Source organism: Panthera tigris, chromosome A2 (genome assembly GCF_018350195.1).
Source record: "Panthera tigris isolate Pti1 chromosome A2, P.tigris_Pti1_mat1.1, whole genome shotgun sequence".
Lineage (NCBI taxonomy): Eukaryota > Metazoa > Chordata > Mammalia > Carnivora > Felidae > Panthera > Panthera tigris.
In genome coordinates this window covers 129,521,610-129,538,958 of record NC_056661.1, presented here as the reverse complement: position 1 = coordinate 129,538,958, position 17,349 = coordinate 129,521,610, and the positions used below count along the sequence as shown (strand labels likewise).

Here is a 17,349-nt window from a genome sequence, read left to right as displayed (position 1 = left end):
GGAATATCAGGATATACATATATATACACACATAAATATATTTATATATAAATACAAACATACATATATAAATTTACATGTATATATATGTATATGTATATATAAAGAAATCAAACCACTTAACATTATATGCTGCAAATGTGTCTCCTCTGGCTGGCATTTGAAATTGGGTGTTGAACAGTTTGGTGACAGAAATACTCCTAGCGTTTATGTTTTCCGTAGGCTGTACAGCGATGCATATGTGTATTCATTCATACCTTCCCTGTACGGACATGTGTCACTTAATCTATAACAGACTATAAATTACATGGGCCAATGAATATGACATAGCTCACTGGCTGACTACTTCCCTTTGTAACTTTCATTACTTTGTTTACTGATGTACTGTAAGGCTTCATTAATTAAAGCTGTAAATTTGTTTCAGGACTAATCTATTACTGTATTTCATTCTCATCAGAGAATATATTTAATAGGGTCTCACTGCCACACATGGGTACTTAGCTTAGTACAAGACTGCTCATGCGTGCACATTGCTGGCATGGGCTTTTACTTGAGAAAATAGCGGCAGAGTAGTACTTCTGGAAAGTCTTACTCTGATGACTAAATTCCAAGTCTTCTCATAGTAATGAAATTAAGATAAAATTTAACTTTCTGTTGGTACCTTGTTCACATTCTTTCCTGAAGTTCTGTATTTTTCCTACAATCATACATGTAAACTCTCCATTTTCCTTGAAATGCTTCATTCCATGTAAAATTTATACTGCCCACAGTCACCTTCTTTTTTAGTATATCATTCTAGTTCTGTCACTTAAGAAAAAAGTAAGTAGTGAATATTATTGGTGAGGCACAGGTTTCTTATATGGATTCATATAGGACTATGAAATAGATCTGAATTTATGTTCATCCTCAAGACACATATCTTCCTGTATAGTGGTGAAGGCACCACTATATGGTATGTAAGTGGCTCAGTTCTGGTGTCAGAGGGTCTGGGTCCAAATCCTGGGTTTTTAATTCCGCAGCTGCATCAACCTGGGTAAGTTAGTTCATGTCTCTTACGGTTGTTAACTGTGTGCTAAATGAAGATGATAATAACACTTTCCTCTTGGGACTATTTGAGGATTAAATGAGATAATAGATATACTTCTTAGCATAATGCTTGGCACTTGTAATTGGTCAGTAAATATTGGCTATAAAGATTATGATTTTCAAAAACCCAAATAGGAAATACAGTTTAGCATAACCAGAAATGATACATGGTGTTTGGTCTTGAATTCTTGACATTTTACAAAGAATTCTTGTTGATTTTTTTTAGGTACATACTGTTAAGGTTAGGTAAGATTCAGAGAGACTTAATAGTAAACAGGTAGAATGGCATCAGGGATGTGATTTGCTTTAAAATACTTCACATGGGGTGGGGGTGGGGGCATGAAAAATAAAGAAAGAATAAAGGGATAGATGGAATTAGTGTGATGAAATTTAGTGGTTGTGGATTCCCTGTGGTAGGTATATGGGTTCTTGGTTTAACTTTTAGCAGTATAGTGTGTATTGTTAATAAATCATCTGCTTCAGATGTTTTATGCCTGTAGGCAAAAAAGCAATGAGAGCAAGCATGATTTACAGTCTCTTTGAAGAAGACTGGTTTATTAGTCTGGTCTAGTCGATAGTTGTGTGAATAGTCTGGATTCCATTCTGCCTAGAATAATATTCCTACGCTTACATAAACTGAAAATAATATTCTTCATAATATATTTGACAAAACTTAGGAGGAAATGTTTTCCTGCGGTCTAAGACATTCAGTATTCTATAACACGTGTATCATAATATTACCTTTAAAGTATAACCTTTGACTTATATATAAAGCAAAATAGCAGCTTTTAGATGATTAATAAGGATTCTGTGAGAGGAAGTACCTTATATGCTCAAGGAAAGTCCTGTGTCTTCGTTAGGATCAGCTTCTCAGAAACTCGGAATTAGTACTGGTTTGTCCTCTCAAAGGTGAGGAAATGGAACAGTTCTGTGAAACCTTCTGTGAATGGCATGTTTCTTCTAACCGTTTGCCTGTTCATTCATTCACTCGTTACACAAGTACATGGGAGGAACTGTTGTGCGTCATCAGTATGGGGTGATTCAAAGGAGCAAGTGGCAGAAGGGATTCAGGATGCAAGTGAAGGACTCTACTTTGAGAGGAAGGGCACTCCTTCTGACGTGTAAGGAAGAGAGGTGAGGGCAGAAAATGGACAGAAGATGTTGAGATGGAAAGGAGCGACTGGGTTTGTGGCCTTGACCTTTTATAGGTAACGTTGGAAAACAATGTCCGCTATCATTGGGGAGCAGAAGAGAGGATGAAAGGAAATTGAGGGCTGAAAGTGAGTTACAGGAACAAGGTAGGTGGACTCTGAGCAGAAGTGTGATAGGAAACGAGATGGAGAGGAGTAATTGAATTGTTGAGTGTGGTGAGACCCCTCCAAAGAGAGACGTCTGAAAGGGGTAGTGCATGCTTGCTCCCAGGTTACCCAGCTTTTGCCAGAGGTGTTCAGGAAGTAGGGATCAGAAGCAGGTGATGGGAGTTGGCGACTGGAACCTCAGAGTTGGAAAAGAATGAGCAGATTGGGAATCTAGCATAATGATGAGGAAAATAAAAAAAATTAAAACTCTAGCTTCCGATAGGTCTCTTCAGAGGCAGATGTGATCTAATACTAGCCGTTTCATTTTTTAAAGAAAATTAAAGAAGTGGAGTTTTGTGTTTTGTTTTGTTTTGTTTTGTTTTGTTTTGTTTTGAAAAATTCAGTTCCCGGGAAAATTTTTCAAGAGCTTCCAGAAGGCAGCTGTCAAAGAGCATAGTTATTCAGCCCAGACTAGGAAAAATGCTAATATTTTTGTGTATGTATTGTAGTACATAACACAGTTAGGAGAGCAGATGAGATTTTTTTAATTCTCTGAGCACTGTGCTAGAATTTCTCATTTCATACATCATTTACAACTTATTATAGTGTGATCACATAAGTTCAGCATTTATATTTTTGTCATAAATTAGGAGCATGTATGGTTGTGAATGTTAAAAGAGAGCTGGCATAGATCTCTTCTTAGAGTCTTATGGTATAAAGCTAACTCAAAATTGTAACCTCTCCAAAGCAAAGCAACAATGTCGAGAAAACGTCTGGCCATACGTGCAGGGGGCACAACTCTGCTTGAGAACAAAAATAGATGAAGAAGGCGTTCAGCGATTCTCCTTGGACTGTGGCAATATCAACTATTCCATACGGCCCAGAGCGTTTCCTGCTGTGTCTAGACATGTTGGCACACATTTCACTGTGGGTGTCTGTACATCAGTGACCCGCAGTGACCTTCCCTGGGGCCTCCTCTTTAAAGGCACCACTGCTTTCCACTCTGCCTCTTCTTTTCCATCATTTAATTCTTCCAGCAGGTGCGTGAACGTTGGGACTGTTGTCACTTTGGAGTCGATCAGACTTTGTGGTTTGCTTCCCTTTGGTCATACTTCTGTGTCACATATTAACAACAACAATAACTGCTTTAGAGATGTGGTGATGTCTTTAATAGGAGACATTTTAAGAAATGGACCAGGAGGAAGATCTAAAAACAAAAGAAGCAAAGAAATAACTTCATTCAAGCCGAGAACACCCAGGTAGAAGCGCTCCATCCACTCTTTTTCCCTGTAGTATTTTAAGAGCTGTACGATATCAATTATTTTTCAAATTGCAGATTAATACAGTATTATAATAATAAGTGGCTGGAAATTCAAGGTGGCAGAAAAGTGGAAGCTCATAGAGTCATTGGGTTGACAACTGGCTTTCTCATTCGCTTTAGCTCTCTGCACTTATTCTGGCTACTTGTCTCTTCTTACTTAAGCCATGCCATGTCATAGAATGCGACCAGAAGGTCCTTTTACCCTGATTCCTGTGTTTTAATGGTTTTTATTCATTTTGAGAAGAGAGAGAGAGTGAGAGCGCATGAGCAGAGAAGGGGCAGAGAAAGAGGGGAAAGAGAGAATCTCAAGCAGGCTCCACGCTGGGTGTGATCTCACAAACCATGAGATCATGACATGAGCAGAAATCAAGACTTGGATTCTTAACTGACTGAGCCGCCCAGGCGCCCCTCCTGTGTTTTAAAAGATGACCAGATTGGTGTTCTTTTCATCAGGATTCTGGTCATCTCATCAGGATTCTGCCCTGTGTTTGCTGCTTGTAGAGAATTCAGATTTAGTTGTCCTAAGTTCCCCACTGAAGAGGTTAGGGTCACACATAGCACTCCACCTGTCAAGGACTTCTTTGGTATTCAGTGCCATTTCTGTTGTAGGAAAGTGGTACGCTGATAAAGGAATTAGAAATGATACGGCACCTCTTGGCTCCGATTCTGAAGAGACTTGATCTTCTCAGCTTCTTTTTGTGCCCACAGGGCGGTCAGTGATATGGTTAAAGGAAGCTTACAAGTCTTTTATTGTCATTGAGGCAAAACATTATAAGATCATTCCATTATTGTCTTCATTTTTGCTGCCATCCTTCTGTTCCAGTGGGGATGTGCTTATGAGTAAGAGGGAGAAGTCAAGGTGTTGAGGAATGTTGATGGGCATGTTAGTCTGTATTAATCAGAAGTACATTCTCAGACCTGTACCTATGGGAGCATCATTTGCAAAATCTGTCATGCTAAAAAATCTGAATTAAAAATGGCAGATACATATGCAGTGTCTTTTCCTAAGTATTTCTATTTAGAGGCTTTTAACCACAAGTTAAACAGAGACTGTGTCTTCTTTTTGTTTCCATTGAGCATGATGGATTTCACACTATTGCTGTTGAATCATTGATGTTCATTCATTGAACAAACAATTACTGCTGTTTTCATCAGAGCCAGGCATTGACCTGGGCATTGAGGACACATCAATGAATAATACAGAAAAAATAATTCCTGCCCTTCCAGAACTCAGATTCTAATGCTATTGAGCTTTAAGTCAAGAACTATTTTTAAAAGATAGTTTCTGTGCCACCTCTTTGCATTGTAACTGATATGCTGTTTCCATTTCAGAAGAATATTTGCAGTGTCTAACATGATGCTTTCTAACCTTTTTAGTGCCCTCAGCTTCTTCTCAAAATTATAGAAACTGCAAACCTCTACAGAAATTAATATACCTATTCTCATACACATTAACATTTGTGTATTAGTTAAAAAAATTTTTTTTGTTTATTTTTGACAGAGCATGCGTGTGGGAGGGGCAGAGAGAGAGGGAGACCCAGAATCTGAAGCAGGATCCAAGCTCCGAGCTGTCAGCACAGAGCTTGACGTGGGGCTCAAACTCGCCTACTGCGAGATCATGACCTGAGCTGAAGTCAGATACCCAACCGACTGAGCCACACAGGCGTCCCTGTATATCAGTTTAGAGACTTTGTAGCTGCCTGGTTAAAATAATAATAATAATAATAATAATAATAATAATAATAATAATAATTTGACCTTTAAAAAGTTCCAAAAGCATGTAACATCTGGCTAATACATAGTACTTAATAATCATTTAGGAAGTTTTCAGTTTTGGGGCGCCTGGGTGGCTCAGTCTGTTAAATGTCCGACTTCAGGTCATGATCTCACAGTTGTGGGTTCGAGCCGCACATCAGATTCTGTGCTGATAGACAGAGCCTGGAGACTTCTTGGGATTCTAAGTCTCCCTCTCTCTCTGCCTCTCCTCCACTCTCATTCTGTCTCTCTCTTTCAAAAATAAGTAAACATTAAAAAAAATTTTATTTAGGAAGTTTTCAGTTTTTAAACTTTCAATGAATCCAATCTGTCAGTAAACTGATGAAAGGAAATTTGATTTTTCTTATTTTCTTTTAAAACATAGAACATCTTGGGGTGCCTGGGTGGCTCAGTCTGTTGAGTGTCCAGCTTCCGCTCACGTCATGATCTCCCAGTTTATGAGTTCGAGCCTCACAGCGGGCTTGCTGCCCTCAGCCTGTCAGCCCTGATCCCACTTCCCATCCTCTGTCCCCCTCTTTCTGCCCTTCCCCCACTTGGGTTCTCCCCCCAAAAATAAATAAATATTAAAAAATAATAAAATAAAAAATAGAACATCTTTCTAATTAATATATGCATGCAAGATGTGTTGTACTTACTGGTTTTGCAGGGCTTGACTTATTTCAGGTTTTGTTATTTATTCTGTTTTCATTTAATACTTCCTTGCAAGGAACTGCATGCTTCAGCCCAGAATACTTAAGCTTGGGTTTGCTTTATTTTCAAGATTCCTTATTACAAATGCTTTCCCTAACAAAAAGATCAGAATAATTACTGTACATAGACCAGTGTTTTTTCCCTCATGAAGTATCAAAGGTAGAGTATTTACAATGATCAAGTTATGTAAATTCCCAGAAGAATAAGCATAAGCTCTTCTGCCTACATAGGTCTTCTTATTTCTTGGTTCTTATTTGTGTTGATCAGATCCTATCATTGCCTACTTTTCATTACTTCTTTGAGGAACTTGTTTTCTACTGAAATTCTTAATGAATTCTCTAGAGATAGATGCAAGCAAGTATTTTCCTGAGTGGCTCAACCAGTGTAGCTATTTCTAAGAATTTTACTTGTAATCAACATTGGGATTTCTGGGGTCTCAAATCTTTTGAACTGTTTGAACTTTTTACTGTTTTTGTCAAACCAACAATCAACCCAGATCATTTTTTAAAACTTCCTCAGTCAATGATGAATAGCACAATGCCTGTGAAACAGCAGGTGATCTGTACATCACTTATTTATAACTTTAAAAAGCAGTGAATTTCTTTTTTGATTGAGTTTTACTTTTCTAGAGAGAGTTTCAGTTCAGATAGCTGTATTCTCTGCAATGAAAACTAACATGAAATGCTTTTAAATCATCTTAAGTAGTAAGAAGGAATCAGCTTGATGTTCCAAATTGGCAATAGAGTTGACTGTAGTTTAAAAAATTATGTCCCCTTGTATCATCCAACTAAAACCAAATCCTTTGCTGTCCTGACAAAGCCATCACATTCGTTGGTTGCTTAGTCCTTCGCCCTCAAATATTTGTAAAGCGAATCTGGGCATGGACATTAATTGTAAAAAAAGGAAAACTCAGAATCTGCTCTTGAGGTAAAGTCCGGGAACCTTGGTATTGAGGATCATTCTCTTTCCATTTCCCTTTAATCAGAAGAGCTCATGACCCTAATGTTGCTTTAGTTTTAAAATTAGAAAGCACATTAATAGCTTTATCCAGGAAGTCTTGCTTGAGAAGTTGCTTTCATACATTGCCAAGGAAAAACTCTGTCCCTTGTCTGGTCATGTGGTTGGGAGAAGAAAGGGGAAAAGTCTTTGACTTGAAGATACCAGGCCTGTGTTACCTGTTTTCTGGTATGTATGACTCATAAAAGATAGCCAGCCATTCTAACTCGTTAGGGCCTGGGGCACTTGGGTCAAAACAATGGTTCTTAAACATGTCTGGGCTTTTAAACATACAGGAGCTTTTAGGTCCATCCTGACCTAGTAATTCAGGATCTCCAGGGAAGGGCCTGGCTTTTACACAGCTCCCCAAAGCATGTTGTGCACACCCAGGTTAGGAGCCCCTGGATGACAAGGCCAGCAAGTTCCTCTGTTTCCCACTGGACATTCCTTTCACCTTTCCTCTGTGCCACAGTGAGCACCGAAGCTCTTGGTCCAGGGGCCCCCCGCGGGGCAGCCAGCACACCTTCCACCTGCTCCCCAGAGTCTTGCCTGAACTGCAGCAGCACCAGCTCCTGGGGGTGTGGGGGCGTTAGCCCCCGTTTAGGAAGCTGCTTGAGGCTTCCTGTTTTGAGTTGTCCACTGCCACTTGTTCTAGGATAGAGCACAGTAACGGTTGCCCTCAGACTGTCAGAAGCATCTTACCCTGTTGGTCAGTCAGAAAGCATTTGAGAAAATGCTGGAGAAGCAGTGACACAGAAGCCTGAAATCACTGCATATTTGATGTTCTTGCCTTTTGGATAGAGGCTCTGGAGCCAGCAGGGCAGAACCATTCCCTCATCTCTTCTCACTTTTCTTTCTTTCTTTCTTTCTTTCTTTCTTTCTTTCTTTCTTTCTTTCTTTCTTTCTTTTTCTTTCTTTCTTTCTTTCTCTCTCTCTCTCTCTCTCTCTCTCTCTCTTTCTCTCTTGCCTTTCCTTTCCTTTAAAAAAGAAAATTAATGTATGTTTGTTTTTGAGAGAGATACAGAGACAGAGTGTGAGTGGGGGAGGCAGAATCTGAACTAGACTCCAGGCTCTGAGCTGTCAGCACAGAACCCAACACGGGGCTTGAACTCACAGGCTGTGAGATAATGATCTGAGCTGAACTCGGACCCTTAACCAACTGAGCCACCCAGGTATTGCCCTCTTTCTTTCTTTCTTTCTTTCTTTCTTTCTTTCTTTCTTTCTTTCTTTCTTTCTTTCTTTCTTTCTTTCTTTCTTTCTTTCTTTCTTTCTTTCTTTCTTTCTTTCTTTCTTTCTTTCTTTCTATGTTTATTTTTGAGAGAGAGTGTGTGCACGTGAGCAGGGGAGAGGCAGAGAGAGAGAGAGGAGAGAGAGAATCCCAAGCCAGTTCTGCACCCCTGTTGTGGGACTTGAACTCACGAGTTGTGAGATCATGACCTGAGCCCAAGTCAAGAGTCGGACACTCAACCAATTGAACCACCCAGGGACCCCTCACTCTTCTCTTTCTATCTTTTGGCTCCCACTATTTCCTCTCTGGCTCCTGGTGCATCTCCCTTCACTTCTTATGGTAGAGTAGATGATAATTGTTATTTCTATCCACAGCACAGTGAACTTTAAGACCAGTGCTTTTGCATTTTCAAAGGTACCAGATGGAGTATTTTTTGGTCAAATGGTTTCATAAAGTATGAGTGTTGAAGAATCAGACAGTTCAGGGTTTTATTTTTCTGATTAGCTTACCAGAACATGACCATCTAAATGTTTTCTGTCTTTGGTTACTGTTACTCTTGGAGATCATCCATTTATTTCAGTGATTTAACTGTTCAGCATGAGTTTAGAAATATTCTTCATAATTTTTTGTAGCTTGATCAGAATCCTAATCTTTCACATTACATGTTTCAACCAAAGATACTACCTGGTCATACATTTTTGGATGAAATAGGGGTTGTGTAACTTGCATACCTGGAATCACTAGGCAGTTTTGCTTTTTTAGAAGAGGGGAGTGATATGGAGGTAAACATGAATGTGTACAGAGAAACAGAAAAATCTCCTTGGCATTGGCCATTCCTAGCTTTAAGTGTGTTGCTCTTTGAAGGCAACTGATTATCCAAGGAACACCCTATGAGAGAGCCACTTGATTATTCAGAGGGTTGGGAGCACCCTGGCCTGCAGGCCTCCAAGACCCTAGGCCTTCCTACAGAAAGGCCTTCCTACAGAAGGGCGATTGCTTCTCAGTGGATATGATAGGCAGAGGAGCAGGAAGACAGGAGCATCCTATCTTGCTGAGAATGGGAGCAGAAGCCATCAGAGGGCTTCAGACCCCTACTGTAGACCCCATATATTTTGATCACTGGTAAGTACTTTTCTACCAAACCATCTTATTGAAATACACTCTTCATTATCAGAGGTCTCATAGAGGATTCAGAACACATTAGCACAGGTGAGTAGGTTCACAGCCATAAACTCCCGAAACATGGATACATTTGTTCCTTTATTTGTTGTTTTCAGTTTCGTGCGTTGTCACTATTATTTTTTATTTTACTGAAAATATTCACAATAAAAAGTCCCCATTCATATGACATGGTTAGTCTTGCTCTTCTTTGTTCCAAATAATCTGTTCTTTTAAAGATGGCATGGCATTGTGGTTAAGAGCTGAGACTCTGGAGTTGGGCCCTGAATATTGATTTCCTGGCTCCACGCTTGCTGACCATGCACGTTTGGCCAATTTGCTTCCTATCTCCAAGCCCCAGATTTCTCCTGTATAAAGCAGGGATGGAGGCAGTTCCTATCATATAGGGTGATTGTTAGAATTAAGTAAGAAAATCCATGTGAAGTGTAAGTCATGGTGCTTAGCACAGGGTATATATTTATTTATACTATTTTTCCCCTGGCGCCATGCTGGGGGTGCTTAGATACATTCTTACTTCATTATCTAGCTTTCCTTAAATTCTTGTTAGAAGAAGGCAAGTCATAATAATAAATAGGATTTTTTATTCTTTATTTCCAAAGAAAGATTTTGTCATTGTTGATTTATAATATGGAATGATTTGTAATGGCTCACACACGGAATTCAGGTGGACACTAAATTTCTCTGGCAGTGAAATTTCCTCTGGGAGAACATGGCAGTATATGGAAAAGTCAAATGAGGATATTTTTCCTTGCTGGTAATATCAAGTCTCATTTCTCAGTGTTTCTGGAAGTGTTTCTATTTGCTTATTCATTCTTTGATGATGAAAAAGGACGCAGTATTCTCATTTGGAAGTATATGATGTCACTGTAGATTTTTCCATTACTATATATTTAATATAATAAAGATATAAAATGTACATGGGAACAAGGTTAAAGTCATGATCTAGAATCTGGGGGTACCATGAAGGTAATTCAGTGACTCACATCTGGTGGGGAGGCACCACTGATTGAAATGTCTCTTTGGAGAATTTTGTACATTTCTCTACTACAAAATAAAGGACATTATGGGGAAGAGAGGGAAAGTTGGGAAGGGAGATAAAGCTCCCCAATTATTTGGATTTTGTTGTATTTTTTCCTAAAAGATTGTATTTGTTCAGTGTTAATTAAACACTGAGGAAGTACCAAATCATTGGCCACCAGCTGGGGATGTAAAGGTTCATGGTGATCCCCTTGTACTCTGGTTACTCATAATGTAATAGAAAGAAATACACAAACCTCTTATGATTAAGAAAAAAACATGAATATGTAATGGAAGTATTCACATCTTATCATAGGACACTTTTAAACTCACAAAAACTAGTTGTGTTTTCTCATCAGAGATAACCACTGTTTTACTTAAAATAGAGTGTCCAAAATGCCTTTGTGCGTGGCCACCAAAGTTTGTGAGAGAATTGTAGAAGGTGTTCCAAGGTGGAATGCGAGTGACTTATTCGGTTCCCAGCCTTGAAGGCATACGTTTTGGTTTTCTCCACACATGGGATCAGGGGTATTTGTTTGTAATCCAAAGATTCTAGAATGTGTTGCTCTAGGTCTTTGGTTTACTCTGAAACCATTTACTGATTAAACAGTTGCTGTATTACCAAAGCTGAAGAGAAATTCATTTGAGTTTGTGTAAGAATTTGTCACTAAGTGAATAAAAAAAAAAAAAAATTTTTTTTAAATTGGCCACAAAGGTTTTCTTTTTCCTTTAATAGAAGTCTTAAAAAAAAAAATGCACGGGTTATTTTTCCATAGTACCCATCGTCAGTCTATTTTTATCTCCCCCTTAAGGCATGCTTAAGCTATGGGATATGTCATTGGCTTAGTACATATTGATATTCTTTCTGAAACAGGATATGATATAGTATAATACTTGCATAATCAGGATTCTGTCTAGACTGGTGAAATTAAAATAGTGACAGAGCAAGAGGAATCTCTTTCTGAAATAGAATACTTGAGGAAACACTGCTTTACCAGGATATTGATGAAGCTTGGAAATAAGGAGTGGTATTTTATATCCGTATTAAAGTTAAGGTTTTAATATCTAGAATGCCTTGTTGACTTTTGTATATTAACCTTATTTGGTACTCATCATTTTAGACTCACCTGTCAGAAGATAAAATGAAATTTGTTTTAAACATTCCAGTAGGAATAAGGAAGAGCCTCAAACATAAGTGCATCTCAAAAAAACAAACAGAAAACACATATGAACTGGCACATGCTCTCTTTGATACACAAGAGGGGATAATGGTCACAGTGCTTGTGTTTTGGGCTGAGATATAATGTATAAACTTTCTTTGATGGCTCCGAAGCAAAACCAAATAGCATTCTTAAATCTCCAGAGTTTTGACTAAAGCCAAGTTCTTAAATCATTTTGGAATGTTGCGTTTGTTTAGTAAAATAATTTATTTTTCTAGGTATGTTTTATTGAACAACCTAGTAAGGAACCATTTTAAGTCAGAGACAGCTCTGAAATCTGCTAAATCAGATTTTCATTTCTTTCATTCCTTTGAGGCCAGGAAGGGTTTGGGGAGAGTGACCCTGTATTCTGGAGACGAGGCTTGGCTGAGTCAGTGGGTGTCTCAAGCAGATGAATGACTTCTCCCTTATCTCAATATTCTGGAAATATTTGCTCAATATTTTTCTATAAAGCAGAGACACGGTTTACATAGCATTTAAATAAAGTGCAAAGGTTTTAAATTAACACATGGTATAGAATCCATCCTAAGCCACAGGCCAGCTCTGTGATCTTGGGCAAAACTATTTACTATTTCTCAGTTTTCCCATCTATAAAATGGGTATAGTAGTAGTGCTGTTTTTATAAGGGCATAGTGAGGATTAAATGAATCAATCCCTGTAAAGTCCTTAGCAGAGCAGCCACCAAATGGCAAATTCATGCAAAAACAGTATACCTAATATGATTAAGTATAATTCACTTGTCCTAAGATGCAGTTTTACACATTTCCTTTTAGCATGTCTTAATCTTGAAATAACAGTGAATTTCCTTCCACTGTGAAGAAAGCTGACAGCCTCCTCCTTGAATTATCATGACAATCGGATAAGATTAATGTAATTTTGCACCCCCAGTTGGACCTGTCATCCCCACTCTCTCTTTCAGAATCATAGCATATGGGAACTTGAACTTCACTTGAGAACCTTACAGCAATTTATATTCTCTTCATCAGACCTTATCAGCCACCACTCTGGAAAACAAAACAAAACAAAAACAAACCCATAGGTAATAGGTATGGAAATGATCCCATAGCAATGGTCATTGGTTCCCTTTTCTCATATGAGAGGTCAGGAATAGGCATAGCTTAAAAAAAAAAAAACAACAAGGTAAGCGAGGTAGCTGAATCTATTGCGTGCATCTATCTAGATTAAATCGCAAAAGAGAATAAAGCTGTTCCAAAACAGCCATAAATTCAAATCCATATGCTTCCTTAGAGATGTGGTTATGGCTTTCATTTCTCCCTTTGTATAAGGAAGGGAGATTTTGGGTGACAGAGCCATTATTTAAGGCAAAAATCGAGTGATGAAAACGCATAGAGTTGGTAGTTCTGCGCCTCACCAATGCTCCACACTCCCTTTCCCTGCTCATTCCCTAGGCGGAAACTACACTAACCAAGGCCACACTATGTGCTAACACCACATTCTGTGGATGTTGGCTGTGTGTTTTCTGCCTGAGGCAGGCAGCCATTTGATTCTTTCATAGGCACCAGGGTATTGAAATTCAGAAGCTCAGGGTAGCTGGTAGATTCATTTTTCTTGGATTGATATTCTTTCTATTTTATTTATTTATTTATTTATTTATTTATTTATTTAAATATAAACAGGGTAGCATTACCTTGGATCTAAGTGATATCCACAAGCATTTATTGACTTGAATTAGTGGCTGATCAGTAGCATTTGTGTTTGCATTAGATTTGGGGACCCTGTATATTCAGATGCAAGTTCTGTGGGGGGTTTGAGTTCTCCTGTTCCTTTGTGAACCAAAGCAAATTCAAATTTCATTTCTTGGGCCTTCTCTTTGTGTTTTGGATTATAGACTTACAAGAGCATAAAATATTAAACCGTATAATGGATGGTTACCACTGAGAATGGTGTATGATGTTTATTAAATACTATCACACAAAACATGAAAAACAGTCCTCTTAGGTATGAACTCAGTTAGGTCCTGTTTTTTCCCTTAGTGCACTTGTTTTTACTTTATAGAATAATGATATCACTGATATGAAAACCTATTCTTTTAAAAGTTAATTTTTTGTTTGCATATATATTTATGTTTTCTGCTTTTGCAGTTGCAGTTTGCCTGTATTATCAGAAATGAAGCAAATGTTTATTGTCCTGGGCATGCGCCTAATTTACATAAGCAATTTTGGCATCAAATGAAGGACTTAATAACTTTTGAGTTTAACTCCTTAGATGAAGAAGCAATTAGAAGAGTGATGAGTCCTTAGATATTAAATAATCTTCAGAATATTGAACTTTTTTTCTCTTGTAGTGAGAGATTTTTCTTGAGGCTGAATAGAAATGGACTTCCCAAAGCCCCAGATAAACCAGAACGACATTGCTCTCTCTTTGTGGTAGGTGGATCTTGTTTCATCTAGGAAGCAGATTCTTGCAATTGTGCTTTGTTACTTAAGGGAAATGAATTACTGTGAGAGAAAATAGTGACTTTGCCTAAACTTTGTAAATAACACATAAAGTACATTCGTGCTAGGAGTTCTTAACACCACCATTGATAGACACACCTCTGTTCCTTTGGTGCATGTTAGAGCCTGTTAGATTCAGCGTGGCATATGGTATTTAGAATATACTTAGTAAATGTTTAAAGGATGAGTGAGTGAGAGATTAAAATAAGAATGGACTTTTTAAAAAAGCTATTATTTGACATCAGTAGACTTACAGTGTAAAGTTCATTGTAGTGGCATTTTTACTTATTTTTTTTAAGCTTTTACTTAAATTCCAGTTGGTTAACATACAATGCAATATTAGTTTCAGGTGTACAATGTAGTGATTCAACACTTCCATAAAACACCCGGTGCTCATCACAACGAGTGCACAACTAATTCCCATCATTTCTTTCACCCATTCCTCACCCACCTCCCTTCTGGTAACTATCTGTTTGTTCTCTTTAGTTAAAGAGTCTCTTTCTTGGTTTGCCTCTCTTTTTTTTCTCCTTTGCTCATTTGTTTTGTTTCTTAAATTCCACATATGAGTGAAATCCTATGGTATTTGTCTTTCTCTGACTTATTTTACTTAGCATTATACTCTCTAGCTCCATCCATGTCCTTGCAAATGGCAAGATTTCATTCTTTTTTATAGCTGAGTAATACTCCATTGTATATATACCACATCTTCTTTATCCATTTATCTGTTGATGGACACTTGGGCTGTTTTCATAACTTGGCTATTGTAGAATGAGCTTTTTTCTTTTTAAGCATTATTTGACATCAGTAGACTTACAATGTCAAGGTGATTGTAGTGGTAGTTTTACAATGACATTTGAATTATATGCTTCTGCAAAATTCCATTAAGAATGTTGACATTATCTTGGTCTTTCTTCTGTTATTTGTGAAAATAATGTGCTATTACCTTTAAGTGCTTTTGCATAAATTATGAGTTTTAAAATAATCACACTTTTTTTTTTCTTTTGGTAGGATTTGGGTAGCAGTGAACTAAGAAGGGACATCTATATCACTGTGCACATTATCCGAATTGGTAAGTCCAACACTTGTCAGTGTGATAGGGACACAGCAGCGGCAAGAAATGCTGAACAGTCTCTGTGGTGATGTGATTTCTTTGCTATCTGGATGAGAAAGAAGCGAAAGCCAGTTTGGAATCCAGGAACCACCGAATTTGGGACATGTTCCCTTGCCTCCCCAAACTCACATACAACCTCTTCATGCATCATAAATAGATTTTATTCTCTTTCCATAGAAGTCATTAGGTCGTCGTCGTGCTTCGTTTTGTTTTATTGGACTCCCTAAACATATTTGATTCAAAAGTTGGTGTTTGTCTTTTTAAATTCTAATTCCTGTTAACAGCATAAATCGAACTTTTCGGATCTGGGTTTCCTACAAGTTTATGAAGATTTTATACTAATTGGCATTTTCAAAAGTGTGGAATGCCACAGAGCATTATTGCAGAAAGTGCTACAAGAAAAGGGTTATGAAATACTGAATGCTGTATATTTTTTCCACTTGTGTAATATCATCAGCTCATAAAAGGGTCTGAGAAGCCCTACAGGGAAAAATTGAAATGCCTGTCTAACTTGGTTGGCCCAAGATTTCTCCATATTTGATTTGACTGTGGAAACATTTATATAATGTAACATTTACTAACATCTTGCAGAGCCTACTTTGGGTGTTCTACACTGAACTTGCACAACAGACCCAGAATATTTTCCCTCGTTTTTACTCATAAAATGTCTCCAAAAGCAGGTATTTTATGGCAGAGGAACTAGGTAAAACAAGGCATTGTGTAGCCTACACAGTGTTTCTATTAAAAGCCAACCAGCTGATACTGGGAATTGGTTCCCACTTCTTCCCTAACTCTGGTATATTATCTGCTCGCGAATGCTGCTGCAGGACAATAATACATCACTGTGCAATCCTGCATAGTGATCTTCATTTTTATAGTCTTTTATCTTATGAATATGATAACCACATTGTGCATTGAGAGAGACTATAAAACATGTTGCCGTTCCAACATAGATTTTCTTTATATTTTTCTCATAAAAATGAGTTCTGAAAACCCATTTTCATTTTATGCTATTTTTTTTTTTTTTAATTTGAGGGGCAGTTGAAACAAAAAGAAAGAACACTGTTTTTGGTTTTAATTTTCTTTCTATAAGTGAGTATATGGGGGGGGGGGGAGGAATTGCAAAGAATCTCTTTTAAATGCTGGAAAAATTGGAATGCATGCTGCAGTGGATTTATGACATCAAGCTTTTGTGTGTGCCCAGGATGGCAGGGGTGCAGTCTATGCAGTCTATTAGGTAATTTTTCGTGTGTGTGTGTGTGTGTGTGTGTGTGTGTGTGTTTATTTCAAATGTGTAATGCCAGTTATTAATGTAAAATGTGGTTTTGGATATTTTCATAGAAACATTGCATTGGAGTATAACTTTCTACAGTATTGAGAGAAACAGTAAACTCCTTTTGCTTTCCGAACTTTTTAAAAGTTATCTACAGGTTGTTGGTGGTAGAAACACATGTGGCAGATGGACTCCAGGTCCTACTTGCCTGTGGCCTGGGTGGCTCTGCTGCTGAGGGAGCCACTTCTGTCGTACCGGTGACACGGCTGTCTTTTGAACACAGGGTGTTGGATCAGTGATTGCATGTTTTACTAAGATATTTTTATGATCGTTAAGTCGTCAGAATGAATGTTGAATCAGAAACTACCTGCACCCCTTGCCCCCGCCCTGAGCTTTGGCCAAATTAATGCTTCACTGTGATTCCTGCATAAACTGCCTGATGGTTGGGCACATTTACTAGTGTGACATCTTGAGACCGAGAAGGAATGATAAAGGTAAGAAACGCTGCGAAAGGGCGAGACTTCATCTGCTGCAGTGAAATTGAAGAGTGGACGATTCTGGTCTGTCAGGGAGAAATACTTCTTACTTTTTCTCGAATGTCCCTCGTACCTGCTTTAGTAAGAACAGGGCACGCTGACCCTCACTGGCTGCAGAGAACAAGAGCGATAGCACCTCGCCTCGGAATTTAAGCCCAGATC

At 38.2% G+C, this 17,349-nt stretch overlaps 1 protein-coding gene across 1 annotated transcript in view; it reads left to right on the top strand.

Annotated features, from left to right (window-relative positions):
* Nucleotides 1-17,349, top strand: part of DOCK4 (dedicator of cytokinesis 4) — a 428,942-nt gene that overhangs the window by 216,472 nt on the left and 195,121 nt on the right. The window contains exons 9-10 of the mRNA XM_042970201.1: nucleotides 14,117-14,198; nucleotides 15,276-15,336. Of these exons, the coding sequence (XP_042826135.1) occupies nucleotides 14,117-14,198; nucleotides 15,276-15,336 (143 nt within the window). The remainder of the gene's footprint in view (nucleotides 1-14,116; nucleotides 14,199-15,275; nucleotides 15,337-17,349) is intronic.